Here is a 17,183-nt window from a genome sequence, read left to right as displayed (position 1 = left end):
ATCAGACCTTGATAGATTTCTTTTCTGATTACAATTGATTGCTACTGTTCACACTGTAATAAACCAAAATGGAGTGAATCTGATTTGGGCAACGCACAGCTGCAGTGAAGCTCATTGGTTTACATATAAAACAGACCAGACACCAATGGATCTACATTTGATTTTTGCTGTTCACACTGTATTAAGCCAAAATGGAGTGAATCTGGTTTGGGTCATGCTCAGCTGCAGGAAAGCTCATTGGTTTTTAAATCAAAAACAGATCCGAACCCAATGGATTTAGATTCAGATTACATTTGATTTTTGCTGTTCACACTGTAATTAACCAAAATAGAGTTAAACTGATTTGGGCCATAGCCACACTCTGCTGCTGTAAAGCTCATTGCTTTGCCTATGAAAAACATCAGACCCCAATGGATTTACATTCAATTTTTGCTATTCACACTTTAAGGAACTAAAACGGAGTGAATGCGATTTGGGCCATGCTCAGCTGCAGAGTGCAGTGAAGCTCATTGGTTTTCATATCAAACAGACCAGACACTAATGGATCTATATTCAAAATACATTTGATTTTTGCTGTTCACACTATATTAGGCCAAAATGGAGTGAATCTGGTTTGGGCAATGCTCAGCTGCAGTGAAGCTCATTGGTTTTCATATCAAACAGACCAGACACTAATGGATCTATATTGAGAGTACATTTGATTTTTGCTGTTCACACTGCATTAAGCCAAAATGGAGTGAATCTGGTTTGGGCAATGCTCAGCCGCAGTGAAGCTCATTGTTTTTTTCATATGAAAAAAGATCAGACCCTAATAGTTTTACATTCAGATTACATTAGATTCTTACTGTGCAAACTTGTAATAAACCAAAATGGAGTGAATCTGGATTGTGTCACGCTCAGTCGCGTTAAACTTCATTGGTTTTCATATGAAAAAATAGATGCTGATTTTCACTGTTGACACCGTAATAATCTGAAATGGAGTGCGTCTGATTTGGGCACCGCTCAGTTTGCTCATTTTTAAATAAAAAGAGATCAGATCTAGATGACAACATGGTGTCTAATAATCGCAAAATAAATCGACTGCATTCATTCACACATCTGAAGAAGATTTATTTCTTAGCTTGTCCGTCAAGTAAATCCTTCGCCTCGTTGATTTTCGCTGCCAGATATGGGGATCCACCTGTCAATAAAACACGACACTGAGCACTTTATAGGCTGAATGATTTCTTATGTTGCATTAAGCCAGGAGAAGGACTGACCTCGGTCAGGATGGTTTAAAATCATCAGCTTTCTGTGAGCCTCTCTGATCTTTGTTTTGTTAGCGGTGGGGCTAATGGAAAAACACAAGAGAGGGAAATGCACACGGGTCAAACTTGCTTTCTCCTTTCAAAATCATTCGTATGATGGCTCAGAAATATAAATAAACCACTGTTATAAAAAGGCAATACTTAGGTTATTAGTATTCCTGTTTTAATTTAGTCTACTAGGCTTGGGCGATTGGCAAATTTTGATACCGTCAAAACTATCCTCCCTATTTTACCCCGGTATCTGGTATTACGGTGCATAATAAAAACAATGATGACGTAAGGCTCAGACGGCCTCACCAAACTGTTGGCTTGTGCCTAAACCATTCAGAAACTGAATACCGTATATGCTACCTTAGGTTTGCGGTCATCTGTTTGTCTTGTTCGAATTAGAGATCTGTGCAGGAAGCTCTCTCTCATTCACACACACACAGAAAGAGAGACTGCACCAAGCGATGCATAGCACCACGCTCTCTCTCTCTCTCTCTCTCTCATTAACACACACCCTCACAGCATCCACGCAGCCCACTCCCTTTCAAATTACACCAGAGTTACCGACCGCTCCCGCAATTTATTCGGAAATTTATTCCCGCACCACAAGAAATCTGGTCGTGAACGAACTATGATAAGAAATGTTTTGAAAAAATCTGCTCTGCGCTAAACAGAAAACGGGGAAAAAAATAAACAAGCCGTCTAATTATTCAGGGGGGCTAATAAATCTGACTTCACCTGTATACACCAAACATCTTTAAGAAGAATAGAACAATATATACATTTAAATTCAAACAAGTTATTGCAAACAAAACAGATGCAAACTACAACATTTCAACTCATTTTTTAAAAGTTTGTCGATTTTTTTTTCCTGTTTATTAAAATGTAACTTATTTTCTCTCAACATATTAATTTGGGTGTACTCATTTTTGGACTGAGATCTTCAGTTTATTTGTTGTTAGATTAGATCCAAATTCTGCTTTGGTACTGAATAATCTAATGTATACGCACAAACATATCATTATAAAGCATTCTGTTGAAATAATCATGTAAAATATTGATCTGTGAGGGGTGTACATTGCTATACACTATATGTAGTATATGAATGACTAAGTTTATTAAAGAAAATATATTAACCAGTTAAACTCTGTGACGTCATCGACTTTCGCTTTAAGATTTAAAGGGCTCGCATTGCACCAGACCCCTGTAAGTGGTTTCGTTTGAAAGTGTAGAATCTATATTTTATGCACATATGCATCACTTTGGTTTTTATTCTTCTGTACAAAAGTTATTTACACTTAAATACACAGTATTTTGGATACCCGAGCTGGGTATTGAACATTGGTTCATTTTCATATTTTTCATATGACACATGTACAAGTTATAGCTCAAATGAAAGCTCCTGCTGGTGCTCATATGGTTCTAGCGTTCTGTTTACTGAATTATATTCACATATAAAACAGTTGCTGAATGAATCCATTTATGAATACATTTATGATCAATAAGCAGCCCCAGATAGCACAGACAGCTCATCTCTTACCTTATGCTGTGCACTTCAGGGCCATTCTCCTCTGTTTTTGAGCTGATGTGCATAAGTAATCCTTTTATATGTCTGACGTGCTCCAAACACAGTGAATTATGTTTGATCAAACAAAATAATAGTGAAATATGAACACAATGATCGCTCCCTGTGGCTTGTACAGCACCTCTCATCAGTTGGAACACAATAACTTCTGCAGAGATTATGGTGGAGACATTTTTCTGTTTTCTTATGATTACAGACATGTGCAGGAACCACCAACATTAATTACAGCACGCTAGAGCACACACAACCTGAAAGGTACACTTTCACATTTGAGTTTATTAAAAAAAAAAAAAAAAAAAGTGCCTCTTTTTTAGGTGTTTATTATAACACAGACAACATATACAGATATTTTAAACACTTTCAATAGTGTTTTATGAAAATTCAAAGGGTTTTCTTTAAAATGAGGCCAAATTTTTGCATTTACACCTCTGCATGTGGATTTGGGAAGCTTTTAAATTTGGGTAGGCAAAATCCAGGCGGAAATCCCAAAATAACAGCAGTTTAACTGGTTAAGAAAGCACTGACTGAAATAAAGAAGTAGGCTACATTTCTTAAAGAATTACTTTAAAGCTGCAAACTGAGTTGAGCAGCAGCCTCACTTTAATGCAGGGTGCGGGAAACACACTTGTTAAAGGGAGAGCAGCATTCTGCAGCGGTTTCGATATGAAATTAAAAATCCCGCTGCTTGTGTGTGCAAGGCTCTTGCCATTATTTTAAACTTAATGTGCTAAAGTTAAGCACATTTTGTATGTTACAGTGAGCCTGCAATGCATTAAAACTTTTCCGTGCAAGCAACAATTGAATTAAGTATTTAATTTAACGTTATTAGACCTAGATTAAGGTGTATTTTTTTAATTGAGACGATCTGCAATTTCCTGTCAGCTTCTTTCTTGCTTTGTTGCAAGCTGTAGTTATCTAGATTATTTAACTAAACTCAGATTAGTTAGATCAAATCATCAGTAACTTGCTGTTATGAAACTAATTTAAGCGTGGATGTTTAGTTCGGCTCACTGAAGTCAAGCTTTTGTTTTTAATCCCCGCTTTTCTTAACCACTTTTGAGCCCCCAGGACAGAGTTTGGATACCCCTGGGTTAAACAATTAATTATATACATGCTATATACATCCTTAGAATCAATGAAAGCATATTTTACCTGACGCCGAGAATAAGAGACGCTTCTCTCCTGTTCATCTTAGGGTCAAATCCGCCTCTGTAGTATCCGCTACCGAATGCCTGTCGCACAAAACACAAGCAAAACAAAGTTATTAGCGAGTTTACAGAGGCCAACTCTGCATTGCACGATCTGAAAATATAACTTGCAGATTTGGACGCTTCCAGAGCTTGTTTCACTTGCGGCTCCATATGTTTCATGGCTCGCACCGCATAGCGACCTGCAAAAAACAGACGATTAGAAAACAATCGGCTGTAATTAAGCAACAGACGGATGTTTGTGTGATATTTCGCTGGAATCGTACCTGCGAACCCTGCTGCCGCCAAGGTAAGACCCACGGCCACCATAGTACTGGCCTGAAACACATTAAACAATCACCTCTGATTGAGCAATTTGCATTAATTGAGCTAATTTGCATTTTTCTGAGCAAACCACACATCACACACGCCAATCATAAAACAATCCTTATATTATTCCTATTATTCCTGTGATGTATTAAATTGTATCTCACAAATATACAGTGTTTTCCAATCAGCAGTGGTTTTTGCATGTAGTGAAGAACACATTTAATAAACATCTCCAAAATTACTACATGATATCTTAGCATCTTTCATTTGAAATCAAATTTAGCATTTTTAAAAAATATATTATTCATTAATTTAAGTCACTTTTAATTTTAAATGACATTTTTCTCAAAAATACTCATATAAATATATATACTTATATATAGCTGCAGTAAAGGACATTGGTTTTCATATGGAAACAAAAAAGATCAGGCCCAAATGGATTTACATTCAGATTACTAACGATTTTTTACTGTCCACACTGTAATAAACCAAAATGGAGTGAATTTGGTTTGGACCATGCTCAGCTGCAGTAAAACTCATTGATTTTTATATGAAAAAATGATCAGACCCAAATGGATTTGCATTCAGATTACAATACAAGTTTTGCAGTTCACACTGAAATAAATCAAATTGGAGTGAATCTGATTTAGGTCACGGTCAGCCGCAGCAAAGCTCATTGGTATTCATATGAAAAACAGATCAGACACCAATTGATCTACACTCGGATTACATTAGATTTTTGCTGTTCACACTGAAATAAATCAAATTGGAGTCAATCTGATTTAGGTCATGGTCAACCACAGCAAAGCTCTTTGGTATTCATATGTACAACAGATCAGACACCAATTGATCTACATTCAGATTACATTAGATTTTTGCTGTTTACACTTGTAATAAGCCAAATTGGAGTGAATCTGATTTAGGTCACAGTCAGCCGCAGCAAAGCTCATTGGTATTCATATGAAAAACAGATCAGACACCAATTGATCTACACTTGGATTACATAAGATTTTTGCTGTTCACATTGAAATAAATCAAATTGGAGTGAATCTGATTTGAGCCACGGTCAGTTGCAGCAAAGCTCATTGGTATTCATTTGAAAAACAGATCAGACACCAATTGATCTACATTCTGATTACATTAGATTTTTGCTGTTCACACTTGTAATAAGCCAAAATTGAGTGTATCTGATTTTGGCCACGCTTAGTTGCCATAAAAGTCATTCATTTTCATATGAAAAATGATCAGACCCTAACTTTATTTACATTCAGAGCACATTTGAATTTTGCTGTTCACACTGTAATAAACCAAAGTGGAGTGAATCTGATTTAGGCCAGGCTCAGCAGCAGTAAAGCTCATTGTTCTGCAAATGAAATAAATATCAGATCCCAATGGATTTACATTCAGATTACATTCGATACCTATTATATATAGTAATAAAAATGTATATTTTGCATGATAATAAACAAAATGAAGTGAAACTGGTTTGGGTCATATCTAAAAGTAATTACACGATACCCTAGTATCTTTAATGTTAAATATAATTTTTGATATATTTTTAAACTTTATTATATATTATTTAAAGCTATTTTTAATCTTTAAATGAATTTTTTTCTCTAAACATATTTTTAAATGATTAATTCATTTAAATAATTCATACATTTATAATTTTGTATGTTAATTTGGATTGTAGAGGCAGCACGGTGGCGCAGTGTGTAGCACAATCGCCTTACAGCAAGAAGGTTGCCGATTCAAGCCTTCGAAGGGTCAGTTGGCATTTCTGTGTGGAGTTTGCATGTTCTCCCCTGTGTTGGCAGGGGTTTCCTACGGGTGCTCCGGTTTCCCCCACAGTCCAAACACATGCGGTACAGGTGAATTGGGTAGGCTAAATTGTCCGTAGTGTATGAGTGTGAATAAGTGTGTATGGGTGTTTCCCAGAGATGGGTTTCAGATGGAAGGGCATCCGCTGCATAAAGCAAATGCTGGATAAGTTGGTGGTTCATCCTGCTATGGTGACCCCAGATTAATAAAGCCACTAAGCCGAAAAGAAAATGAATAAATGAATTTGGATAGTCTAAAATAATTTTATCAAAATTGAGCTTTTGTTGTAGTTATGACTCAGTATTTAATTACTTTTTTTTCATGATTCTGACAATTCTGAGGACTATGATCATATAATTTTGACATATAGAACGTTTCATACTGTATTTCTTGAAAGTATCATTTAAACTTTAGCTTTTATGATATTGAAATTTAGACTATGTTGGAAGTTTCTAGGATTTTGACAGTCATAATTTTGTCTTTTTATCTCTCAAATTCATTTCTCACCAAACTTTTTATCTCATAGTTTAGACGTTTATTTAAAACACGTCTCAAACTTAAAACGTATTATGCTATAATTCACACACTTTTTGATTATAATTATGATTCAATGTTTCATAATTGTTACATTTTATTTTATATAACTCACAATTTTGACTTAATGTCATCATTTTACTTTTTATCTCATTAATATCAGTCCGTCACAAACTTTGTGACATAATTGAAACTTTGTATTTTAATATTTCATTTTGTTTAAGAAAATATTAAAATTCCAGCTTTTGGTAATTATTATACAGATTATTATACTGTATTTATCGATATTGTCCAGATTGTTTCACACCCACAGCCCAGACTATTATTGCATAATTGTGTAATAATAATAATAATAATAATAATAAATAAAATCACAAATTTACAGTATAAAATTATATTTTTCAAAGTTTTTTAACAATGAATGTACCCACATTAAATAAACATATACACTCGATGCAATTATTGAAATACATACACATATTTTACCTCGGAAATCTCTAAAGATTAATTATTAGGTCACTATTAGTTAGCGAAGTGCTAATTCTGCCTCTCAGTTTCTTTGAAACTGACGATTAAACTCACCGAAATCGCGTTAAAATGAGTTGAAATAATGGAGAAGCACTCACCATGTTTTCCTGCTAAGATCTTGCGTTGTAATAGTCTATAATTATAACCTGAATCATAACTGACTGCTAAATGTCAAGCTCATGTGTTGTTGTTGTGGAGGCTTCTGAACTTCAAACAGCGACCTGCTGTAAACCGAGCCAGCACGTCGCAAAACCCAACGTCTTGTCGTAAGTCAAAACGGGTTTTTGCTAGAAGGGATACAGCTGCGGCCGGAAATTACGGAGGATTGTTTACAATACTCATTAAATGGTCCATTAGTTGTATTTTATAAACATCCACCCCAACACGAGTCAGGCGAGACGGTCAGAGAGCAAATCCTTTGGTCAGAGCTCATTGGTGCAGAAAATATGAAGGTAACCATAGTAACAATATCTGAAACGCTGGTTGTTTATTAATAAGTATTAAGAAATTGGTCCTCAGCTGTGTTTTCAAAAGTGTTTTTGTATAAAAGGTCAAACTGACGGTAGGCTGTTGCTGGTTTATTTATAACATAAATATGTTTTAAGAAAATATTTACACTCACCGGCCACTTTATTAGGTACACCTGTCCAACTGCTGGTCAACGCAAATTTCAGCAAATCAGCCAATCACGTGGCAGCAACTCAGTGTATTTAGGCATATAGACATGGTCAAGACGATCTGCGCACAATCATCTCTAGGGTTTACAGAGAATAGTCAGAAAAAAGAGAAAATATCCAGTGAGCGAATGTCGAAACTTGAGGTGGAACAGGAAACTGAGGCTACAATTCACACAGGCTCACCAAAACTGGACAATAGAAGATTGGAGAAGCGTTGCCTGCTCTGATGAGTCTCCATTTCTGCTGACTCATTCAGATGGTCGGGTCAGAATTTGGCGTCAACAACAGAAAAACATATATCTGTTCTGCCTTGTATCAGCGGTTCAGGCTGGTGGTGGTGGTGTAATGGTGTGGGGGAGATTCTTTTGGCACACTTTGGGTCCATTAGTACCAATTGAGCATGGTGTCAACGCCACAGCCTACCTGAGTATTATTGCTGACCATGTCCATCCCTTTATGACCACAGTGTACTTTCAGCAGGATAACACAAGTAATAATTACTTAGCTAAAAGTTATAAGTAATAATTCTCCTTAAAATTCATACTTTTATTTCATAATCACGATTCACAGTTGGAACTTTTTATTATAATTATGACTTTTTATCTCATGTTTTTTTATCACACACACAGTAATTAACTAAGTTTTGTGTCATAACTATGGCTCTTTATCTCATATTATTTTGTTGTTTTATCTAGCATGCCATCTTTCTGACTTTTCATCACTGACTCACAAGTTAGCCTTTGTGTTAAATATTTTGACTTTTTAAAAGATTTTGAACGATTATCTCATAGTTGAGTTATTTTATCTTGTATTTCTAGGCTGCGAAAGGAAATTCATACTAAACTAAATTCACAGCCGCATTAAAGATCGAAATATTTCTTCCTAAAATTAAAAATTTTATCTCATATTCATGATTCACAGTTCGAACTTTTTATTATAATCATAACTTTTTATCTCAGGAATTTGTACTTTTTAACCACACACACTGTAGTTAACTAAGCCTCGTGTCATAACTATGATTCTTTATCTCATAATCAAGAGATATTATATTGTTGCTTTATTTCAGCATGCCATCTGTCTGACTTTTAACGATTGACTCACAACTCAGCCTTTATGTTAATTGTTTTGACTTTTGAAGAAAATTATCTCTTATCTCATAATTTAGACGTTTTATCTCATATATCTAGGCTGTGACAGATAATTGATACTAAACTAAACTCACTGCCACATTAAAGATCAAGTCATTTCTACTTAAAATGAATTCTTTTATCTCATAATCACTTCGTGTCATTAGCTTCGTGTCATAACTATGATTCTTTATCTCATAACTATGAGATATTATATTGTTGCTTGATTTTAGCATGCCATCTGTCTGACTTTTCACGATTGACTCGCAACTCAGCCTTAAAGAGCCCATATTATACATGAAATAAGGTCATATCTTGGTTGTAAGGGTCTCCAACAACAGTCTAATATGCATGCAAGGTCAAAAAACACTTTCATGGTCTTATAATCTGCATTTATTTTTATCTAATTATCCCAGCGACTCCTGTATGAATCGTCCAGTGATTCATTTGTTCCCAAACCCCTCCTTAGCGCGAAGCTAATCTGCGCTGATTGGGCCGATGACAGTCTGTCGCGATTGGTCGACTGCCTTCAGTCAGAGAGGGAAATGGCCAATAGCTAATCAGCAATTTAAAAAGTAATCACAGTTCATACACGCTCGATAGTGTAGGCGTGGACTTTAGCTGCCACACTATGGCGAGTGGATAGTGCCACGGATAACCGAACGAAGGAGACAGTCGTGTACTCGCCATACCACACACACACAAAAACACACACACACCTCCGGATGACAACGCTCCCGCTTCAGCCCGCACCCGCCAGGTTTTAGCCTGAGAACCCGCTCCGTTTTCTGCCCGCCGCGCCCGGTCCCGCTAGAGCGGAGAACACAACCAAATATCACCCAGTATACAGTCCAGACAGCCAAGCTGTCTGTTTAAAAACACACACACAGCACAAAGTACACAAAGCTCGTTCGTTCGTTCGCTCTCTCTCTCGCTCTCTCTCTCTCTCTCTCTCTCCCTCTCTCTCCCCACGCCAGATTTCTGCGGCGCGGGAATACATTTCCGAATAAATCGCGGGAGCAGAACTCTAGCACGGAGCTCCATAAACAAACAGCACGCGTCGCATTTTTAACGTGACTTTGCACGCGATAAGATAATATATCCAGTTAACCTGATACAGTACACGCGGTTACAAGTAACAAATCACAACTAAATACATTTGCAAGCTAGAGTCAACGAGGCAACAACTTTAACCGCACGTACTTACACTTGAGAAATGGAGGAAGAAACTCATCCTGACGTCCATCAGTTACTCTTTACTGATCCTTCCTTTAACAAACTCAGATGAAGTATTCTTTGTAGCATGTAGCTTCCAGAAGTTTCCAACTGCTTGGTTATAATGCTGATGTTTCATCTTTGGGTAGAGACTCAATATATCCATCTGCAGTGTGACTTCAATCGACCGGCATGTTTGTGTGCGTGTGTTTGTGGGTGTGCGTGTGTTTGTGGGTGTGTGTGTGTGTGTGTGTGTCTGGGTTACTGCGTCAGAGGGCGGGGCCTCAGGTTTGAAATCTCCCGGGTTTGCGCGTGCACGTGAAAAACTTTGTTTCGTTCGTACGTCATGGCGAAACACCTAATGAGTCGGTATCAAGGCGACTCGTTTGAAGCACTATGATTCGACTCTTTTATAGATGAATCAACAGTTTTAAACACTGTATTCTTACAGATTTAAGCCTTAGCTGGATACTTCACTTCACTTAGAGCTGTGTTACACACTACATGGAGGGGAATTTTCAAAAACCCATAATATGGGCTCTTTAATGTCAATTGTTTTGACTTTTGAAGAAAGTTTGCACTTTTATCCCATAATTTAGACGTTTTATCTCATATATCTAGGCTGTGAAAGATAATTGATACTAAACTAAACTCACTGCCACATTAAAGATCAAGTCATTTCTACTTAAAATGAATTCTTTTATCTCATAATCACTTCGTGTCATAAGCTTCGTTTCATAACTATGATTCTTTATTTCATAACTATGAGATATTATATTGTTGCTTTATTTCAGCATGCCATCATTCTGACTTTTCACAATTGACTCGCAACTCTGCCTTAATGTTAATTGTTTTGACTTTTGAAGAAAATTATCTCTTATCTCACAATTTAGACGTTTTATCTCATATATCTAGGCTGTGACAGATAATTGATACTAAACTAAATTCACTGCCACATTAAAGATCAAGTCATTTCTACTTAAAATGAATTATTTTATCTCATAATCACTTCGTGTCATTAGCTTCGTGTCATAACTATGATTCTTTATCTCATAACTATGAGATATTATATTGTTGCTTGATTTTAGCATGCCATCTGTCTGACTTTTAACGATTGACTCACAACTCAGCCTTAATGTCAACTTTTGAAGAAAATTATCACTTTTATCTCATAATTTAGACGTTTTATCTCATATATCTAGGCTGTGACACATAATTGATACTAAACTAAATTCACTGCCACATTAAAGATCAAGTCATTTCTTCTTAAAATGAATTCTTTTATCTCATAATCACTTTGTGTCATAAGCTTTGTGTCATAACTATGATTGTTTATTTCATAATCATGAGATATTATATTGTTGCTTGATTTTAGCATGCCATCTGTCTGACTTTTCACGATTGACTCACAACTCAGCCTTAATGTAAATTGTTTTGACTTTTGAAGAAAATTATCACTTTTATCTCATAATTTAGACGTTTTTATCTCATATATCTAGGCTGTGACAGATAATTGATACTAAACTAAACTCACTGCCACATTAAAGATCAAGTCATTTCTTCTTAAAATGAATTCTTTTATCTCACAATCACTTCGTGTCATAAGCTTCGTGTCATAACTATGATTCTTTATCTCATAATCATGAGACATTATATTGTTGCTTTATTTTAGCATGCCATCTGTCTGAATTTTCACAATTGACTCACAACTCAGCCTTAATGTAAATTGTTTTGACTTTTCAAGAAAGTTTGCTCTTTTATCTCATAATTTAGACGTTTTATCTCATATATCTAGGCTGTGACAGATAATTGATACTAAACTAAACTCACTGCCACATTAAAGATCAAGTCATTTCTACTTAAAATTAATTATTTTATCTCACAATCACTTCGTGTCATTAGCTTCGTGTCATAACTATGATTCTTTATCTCATAACTATGAGATATTATATTGTTGCTTAATTTTAGCATGCCATCTGTCTGACTTTTAACGATTGACTCACAACTCAGCCTTTATGTCAACTTTTGAAGAAAGTTTGCACTTTTATCTCATAATTTAGACGTTTTTATCTCATACATCTAGGCTCAGATAACTCATAATAGCTAAATTCCCAGATCGAATAATTTCTTCTTAAAATCCTCCAGTTTTTTTTTTTCTCAGGAAACTGGAGGCAGAAACACAGGCTTCTTCCCACTGGGCTGGATTTCAGTCCAGCAGCACAATGAGCGGTTGAAGCTCCTAATTATTAACCCCCCTCCACCCCAACACCCCCATATTTGCATAATTACAGCTTTTTTTCACAGCCAAAGGACAGTATAGAAATTGTAAATTGTAGTGTCCGGGGCCGCAGTCACTGAAAGTCACATCTAATGACAAACGCGAGCTCCTGGCGCGCCGGCTGGAGCTTCAATAGCATCGACAAAGCCAAAAAAAGAAGAGTTTTGCCCCCAAATCATATGGAATTACATGTGCTGCATCTCCACACACACAAAAAGCCCACAGGAAGCAGCCGTTTTTCTGTTGGTTTTTATTAAACCAAGCGAGCAATTTAATTCTTTTGTTCGGGAAGAGTTCTACTTCATTGATTAACAAAAGCAGGGGATATAATTTTTTTTTTCCTCCTTCTTTTTCAAAAGCCTGAAATGTCAAGCCTTTTAAAGCAGATTATTCTGCCTGTGTGCGGCGAACGCAGCCCCGACTAACCTTTTGTCTACAATTAAATATGCCAGGCATAAATATAAAAGAAAAATCAGAGATGGGGAAGATTGACTCAGGAGAGATTGTGGAGGTAGATCCACGCGCGCTGATAGTGCAAACAGCTCCTAATTAAATATGCCAGCGAGTCTCAAAAGCGCTTTTCTGCCGCAGAGAGAGAGAAGCTGCTGAGATGGAGAGGAGAAAAGTATCGGCTCATCTCTCCGGCCGCAGCCTTCCTCTGGGCATCACAAGGTATTTGGGGATATCTCTCTCTCTCTCTCTTTCTCGTCTTTCTTTGTTGTTTGTTTGTTTGGATAATTATTTGCTTTAATATCAAAAGGCTATCCCTGCCGGGAGCCTGCGTGCTGAATGAAAACTTCTGCTGCTTGTTTTGTTTCTGTTTGTTTGAGATGCGCTCTTTGATAATTGCGTTTGACTTCAGGGATGCGAGCTGGAAGTGCAGCATATTCGGATATATTAACAAGCATTGTTGAATGTGTATTGAACTAAAGAACTAAAACTTTGATCTGTGTGAATATGTTTGTTTTATTTCAATTAAGCTTGTGAAGTTGTGTATATTACATTTGACACGTGCACACTAAAAATATTTAATGTTTTTTTTTTAAGATAAGTGCTTGTAAATAATTTATATAGGCTGAATTTAAACAAACTAAGTAAGTTTGCGCTACTTAATTTCATTAGTTTGTTTAAATGCAGCCCACTTACCTTTAAAAATGTGAGTAAATCCAATTAATTATTTTATTTTCTGTGATCTGGGCACTAGACGAAAAAAAAAGTGTGATAAAAGAGGTAAAAACTAATATTTAAATATGTTTTTGTTTGATTTAAATATGTTTTTGACATATATTTAAATAGATGGGCATGTTATTACATGTGTGACAGTGTGCTTCATATCATTAAGCCATGTCATTGAATATTATGCATGACATGACATTTGACAGGGCACTGAAAGAAAAGAAGCTGGGTCAAAATCTAATATTTAAATATGCTTTTGACATATTTAAGTAGCTGGAAATGTGTCTACATGTATATTGACGGTGTGTTTTATGTCATTTAAGCCTGTATATTAGTAAATGTCATGTCATTTAATCCGATATTATATTATATAGTGGGAAAAAGGGGTCGAAATCGAATACTTAAGTATGTTTTTTTACTTATTTACATTGATGGAAATGTGTTTACATTTATGAGAAAGTGTGTTTCATGTAATTTAAGGCTAAAAAATAGTATAGTTCATGTCATTTAAGCTAATAAAAATGTATATTTTAAGTTGTTTAAGCCTATATATATAATGTATGACATGACATTTGACATATACGGGAACCAAAAGTTAAAAGGGAGTTGAAATCTTAAATTAAATAGGTTTTTGACATATAAATAGATGGAAATGTGTTTACATATATGTAACAGTGTGTTTAATGTAACTTAAGCCTATATAATATTATTCATGACATGACATTTGACACATGCATGGGCACTAGAAGGAAAAAAGTGTGAAAAGGGGTCAAAATTTAATACTGAAGATGTTTTTGACATATTTAAATAGATATAAAAAAGTGTTCACATGTATGAGACAGTGTGTTTTATTTTAACCTAATAAATAGTATATTTTATTTAATCCGATATAATATTATGCATGACATTTGACACGTATATGGGCACTGGAAGAAAAGAAGGGGTCAAAATCTAATATTTGAATATGTTTTTGACAGATTTAAGTAGCTGGAAATGTGTCTACATGTGTGGGACAGTGTGTTTCATGTCATTTAAGCCTGTATAGTTAGTATTATGCATGACATTTGACACGTGTATGGGCACTAGAAGAAAAAAAAGGGTCAAAATCTAATATTTAAATATGTTTTTGACAGATTTAAATTTATAGAAATGTGTGGGACAGTGTGTTTAATGTAATTTAGGCCTATATAATAGTATAGTTCATGTAATTTAAGCCTATATAATATTATTTATGACATGACATTTTACTCTTGTCTGGGCACTAGAAGTAAAAAGGGGAGAATCTAATATTTAAGTATGTTTTTGACATATTTAAATAAATTGAAATGTGTTTTACATCTATGGGAGAGTGTGTTTCATGTAATTTAAGCCTCTAAAATATTAATATTAAGCCTATATTATATAATGCATGACATTACATGACATTTGACACTGGGCACTAGAAGAAAAAAAGGGTCAAAATCTAATATTGAAATATGTTTTTTACATATTTAAATATATGGAAATGTGTTTACTTGTATGTGCCAGTGTGCTTATTGCCATTTAAGCCTTTATAATTGTATACTACATCCTATTTAATCCTATATATATTATATATGACTTGACATTTGACATGTGTATGGGCACTAGAAGAAAAAAAAGTGTAAAAGGGGTCAAAATCTAATATTTAAATGTGTTTTTGACAGATTTAAATAGATGGAAATGTGTTTACATGTATTGGGACAGTGTGTTTATTGTCATTTAAGCCTATATAATATTAATATTAAGCCTATATAACATAATGCATGACATGACATGACATTTGACACATGAATGGGCACTAGAAAACCCCAAAATTGTCAAGATCTAACATTTAAATATGTTTTTGACAGATTTAAATAGATGGAAATATGTTTACTTGTATATGGGACAGTGTGTTTTATGTCATTTAGCCTATATAATAGTATATTTCATGTCATTTAAGCCTATATAATATTATTCATGACTTGACATTTGACACATGCATGGCCACAGAAGAAAAAAAAAGTGTTTAAAGGGGTCAAAATATAATATTTAAGTATGTTTTTGACATATTTAAATAGATGAAAGTGTTCACATGTATGGGACAGAGTGTTTATGTCATTTAAGCCTATTAAATAATATATGTATTTAATCTGATATAATATTTTGCATGACATTTGAACAGTGTATATGGGCACTAGAAGTAAAAAGGGGTCAAAATCTAATATTTAAATTTGTTTTTGACAGATTTAAATAGATGGAAATGTGTTTACATGTATGGGACAGTGTGTTTCATGTCATTTAGCCTGTATAATATTATTCATGACATTACATTTGACACGTGCATGGGTGCTAGAAGGAAAAAAAGTGTGAAAAAGGGGTCAAAATCTAATATTTAAATATGTTTTTGACAGATTTAAATTGATGGAAATGTGTTAACATGTATTTGACAGTGTGTTTCGTGTCATTTAAGCCTATATAATAGTATTTTCAAACCTATATAATATTGCCTATATAATATTGTGCATTACATTTGACACGTGTATGGGCACTAGAAGAAAAAAGGGGTCAAAATCTAACATTTAAATATGTTTGTGACTTATCTAAATAGATGGAAATGTGTTTACATGTATGGGACAGTGTGTTTTATGTCATTTAAGCCTATTATATTATTATTAAGCCTAATATTATGACATAATATGTGACGTGTATGAAACCAGTAGAAAAAAAGTGTAATAAAAAGGGGTGGAAATCTAATATTTAAATACGTTTTGAACATATAAATAGACGGAAATTTGTTTATTACTCGGGTGTTTTAATCTGTGTGATTTTTGTTTGTGATTATTTGCCATCCATTTCAGTCTCTTGCTTCAGGAAGTGTGTCTCTTTTCTTCTGGAGGTTTGTGTTTTGATCTGCAGTTTGACCCTGGAATGACTGCTGGTTTCAGTTCAGTTTCTGTTTTGTATTTTAAAGCTGTTTTTGGGTTATGGATGTTTGGATATTTAGTGTGATTGCACTGCAAAAAACGATTTTCTTTTTTGTTTCTTGTGCAAATAGCTCAAAATTCTTGAATTAAGAAGCATTTTCTAGAAAATATTGTCTTGTTTTCAGAAATATATTCATTCATTCATTTAATTGTCGGCTTTATTAATCCGGGGTCGCCACAGCGGAATGAGCCGCCAACTTATCCAGCACGTTTTTACGCAGCGGATGCCCTTACAGCCGCAACCCATCTTTGGGAAACATCCACACACACACATTCACACACACACTCATAGACTACGGACAATTTAGCCTACTCAGTTCACCTTTACCACATGTGTTTGGACTGTGAGGGAAACCGGAGCACCCGGAGGAAACCCACGCGAACGCAAGGAGAACATGCAAACTCCACACAGAAACGCCAACTGACCCAGCCGAGGCTCGAAC

At 35.0% G+C, this 17,183-nt stretch overlaps 1 protein-coding gene and 1 long non-coding RNA gene across 9 annotated transcripts in view; one reads left to right on the top strand and one right to left on the bottom strand.

The window, feature by feature from the left end:
• Nucleotides 1-1,039: 1,039 nt before the first annotated feature.
• On the bottom strand, nucleotides 1,040-7,473 carry dnajc19 (DnaJ (Hsp40) homolog, subfamily C, member 19). Its single transcript, NM_200761.1, is given in 6 exon segments — nucleotides 1,040-1,180; nucleotides 1,260-1,330; nucleotides 4,033-4,112; nucleotides 4,200-4,270; nucleotides 4,355-4,406; nucleotides 7,379-7,473. Coding segments are annotated over 6 exon segments (348 nt in total). The 5' UTR covers nucleotides 7,382-7,473; the 3' UTR covers nucleotides 1,040-1,109.
• A 96-nt stretch (nucleotides 7,474-7,569) lies between these two features.
• The window catches only part of sox2ot (SOX2 overlapping transcript), a 259,952-nt gene continuing 250,338 nt past the window's right edge, over nucleotides 7,570-17,183 (top strand). For 6 of the 8 annotated variants that reach the window (XR_015522372.1, XR_015522371.1, XR_015522368.1 and 3 more), the window contains exons 1-2: nucleotides 7,570-7,732; nucleotides 13,169-13,249. This is a non-coding gene — a long non-coding RNA (SOX2 overlapping transcript). The remainder of the gene's footprint in view (nucleotides 7,733-13,168; nucleotides 13,250-17,183) is intronic. The other 2 variants (XR_015522374.1, XR_015522373.1) reach the window with 1 other exon arrangement.

This window comes from Danio rerio, chromosome 22, assembly GCF_052040795.2.
Source record: "Danio rerio strain M-AB ecotype USA chromosome 22, GRCz13ab, whole genome shotgun sequence".
Classification (NCBI taxonomy): domain Eukaryota; kingdom Metazoa; phylum Chordata; class Actinopteri; order Cypriniformes; family Danionidae; genus Danio; species Danio rerio.
Note: the sequence above shows the minus strand (reverse complement) of the source record. Positions and strands in the feature narration are given on the sequence as shown.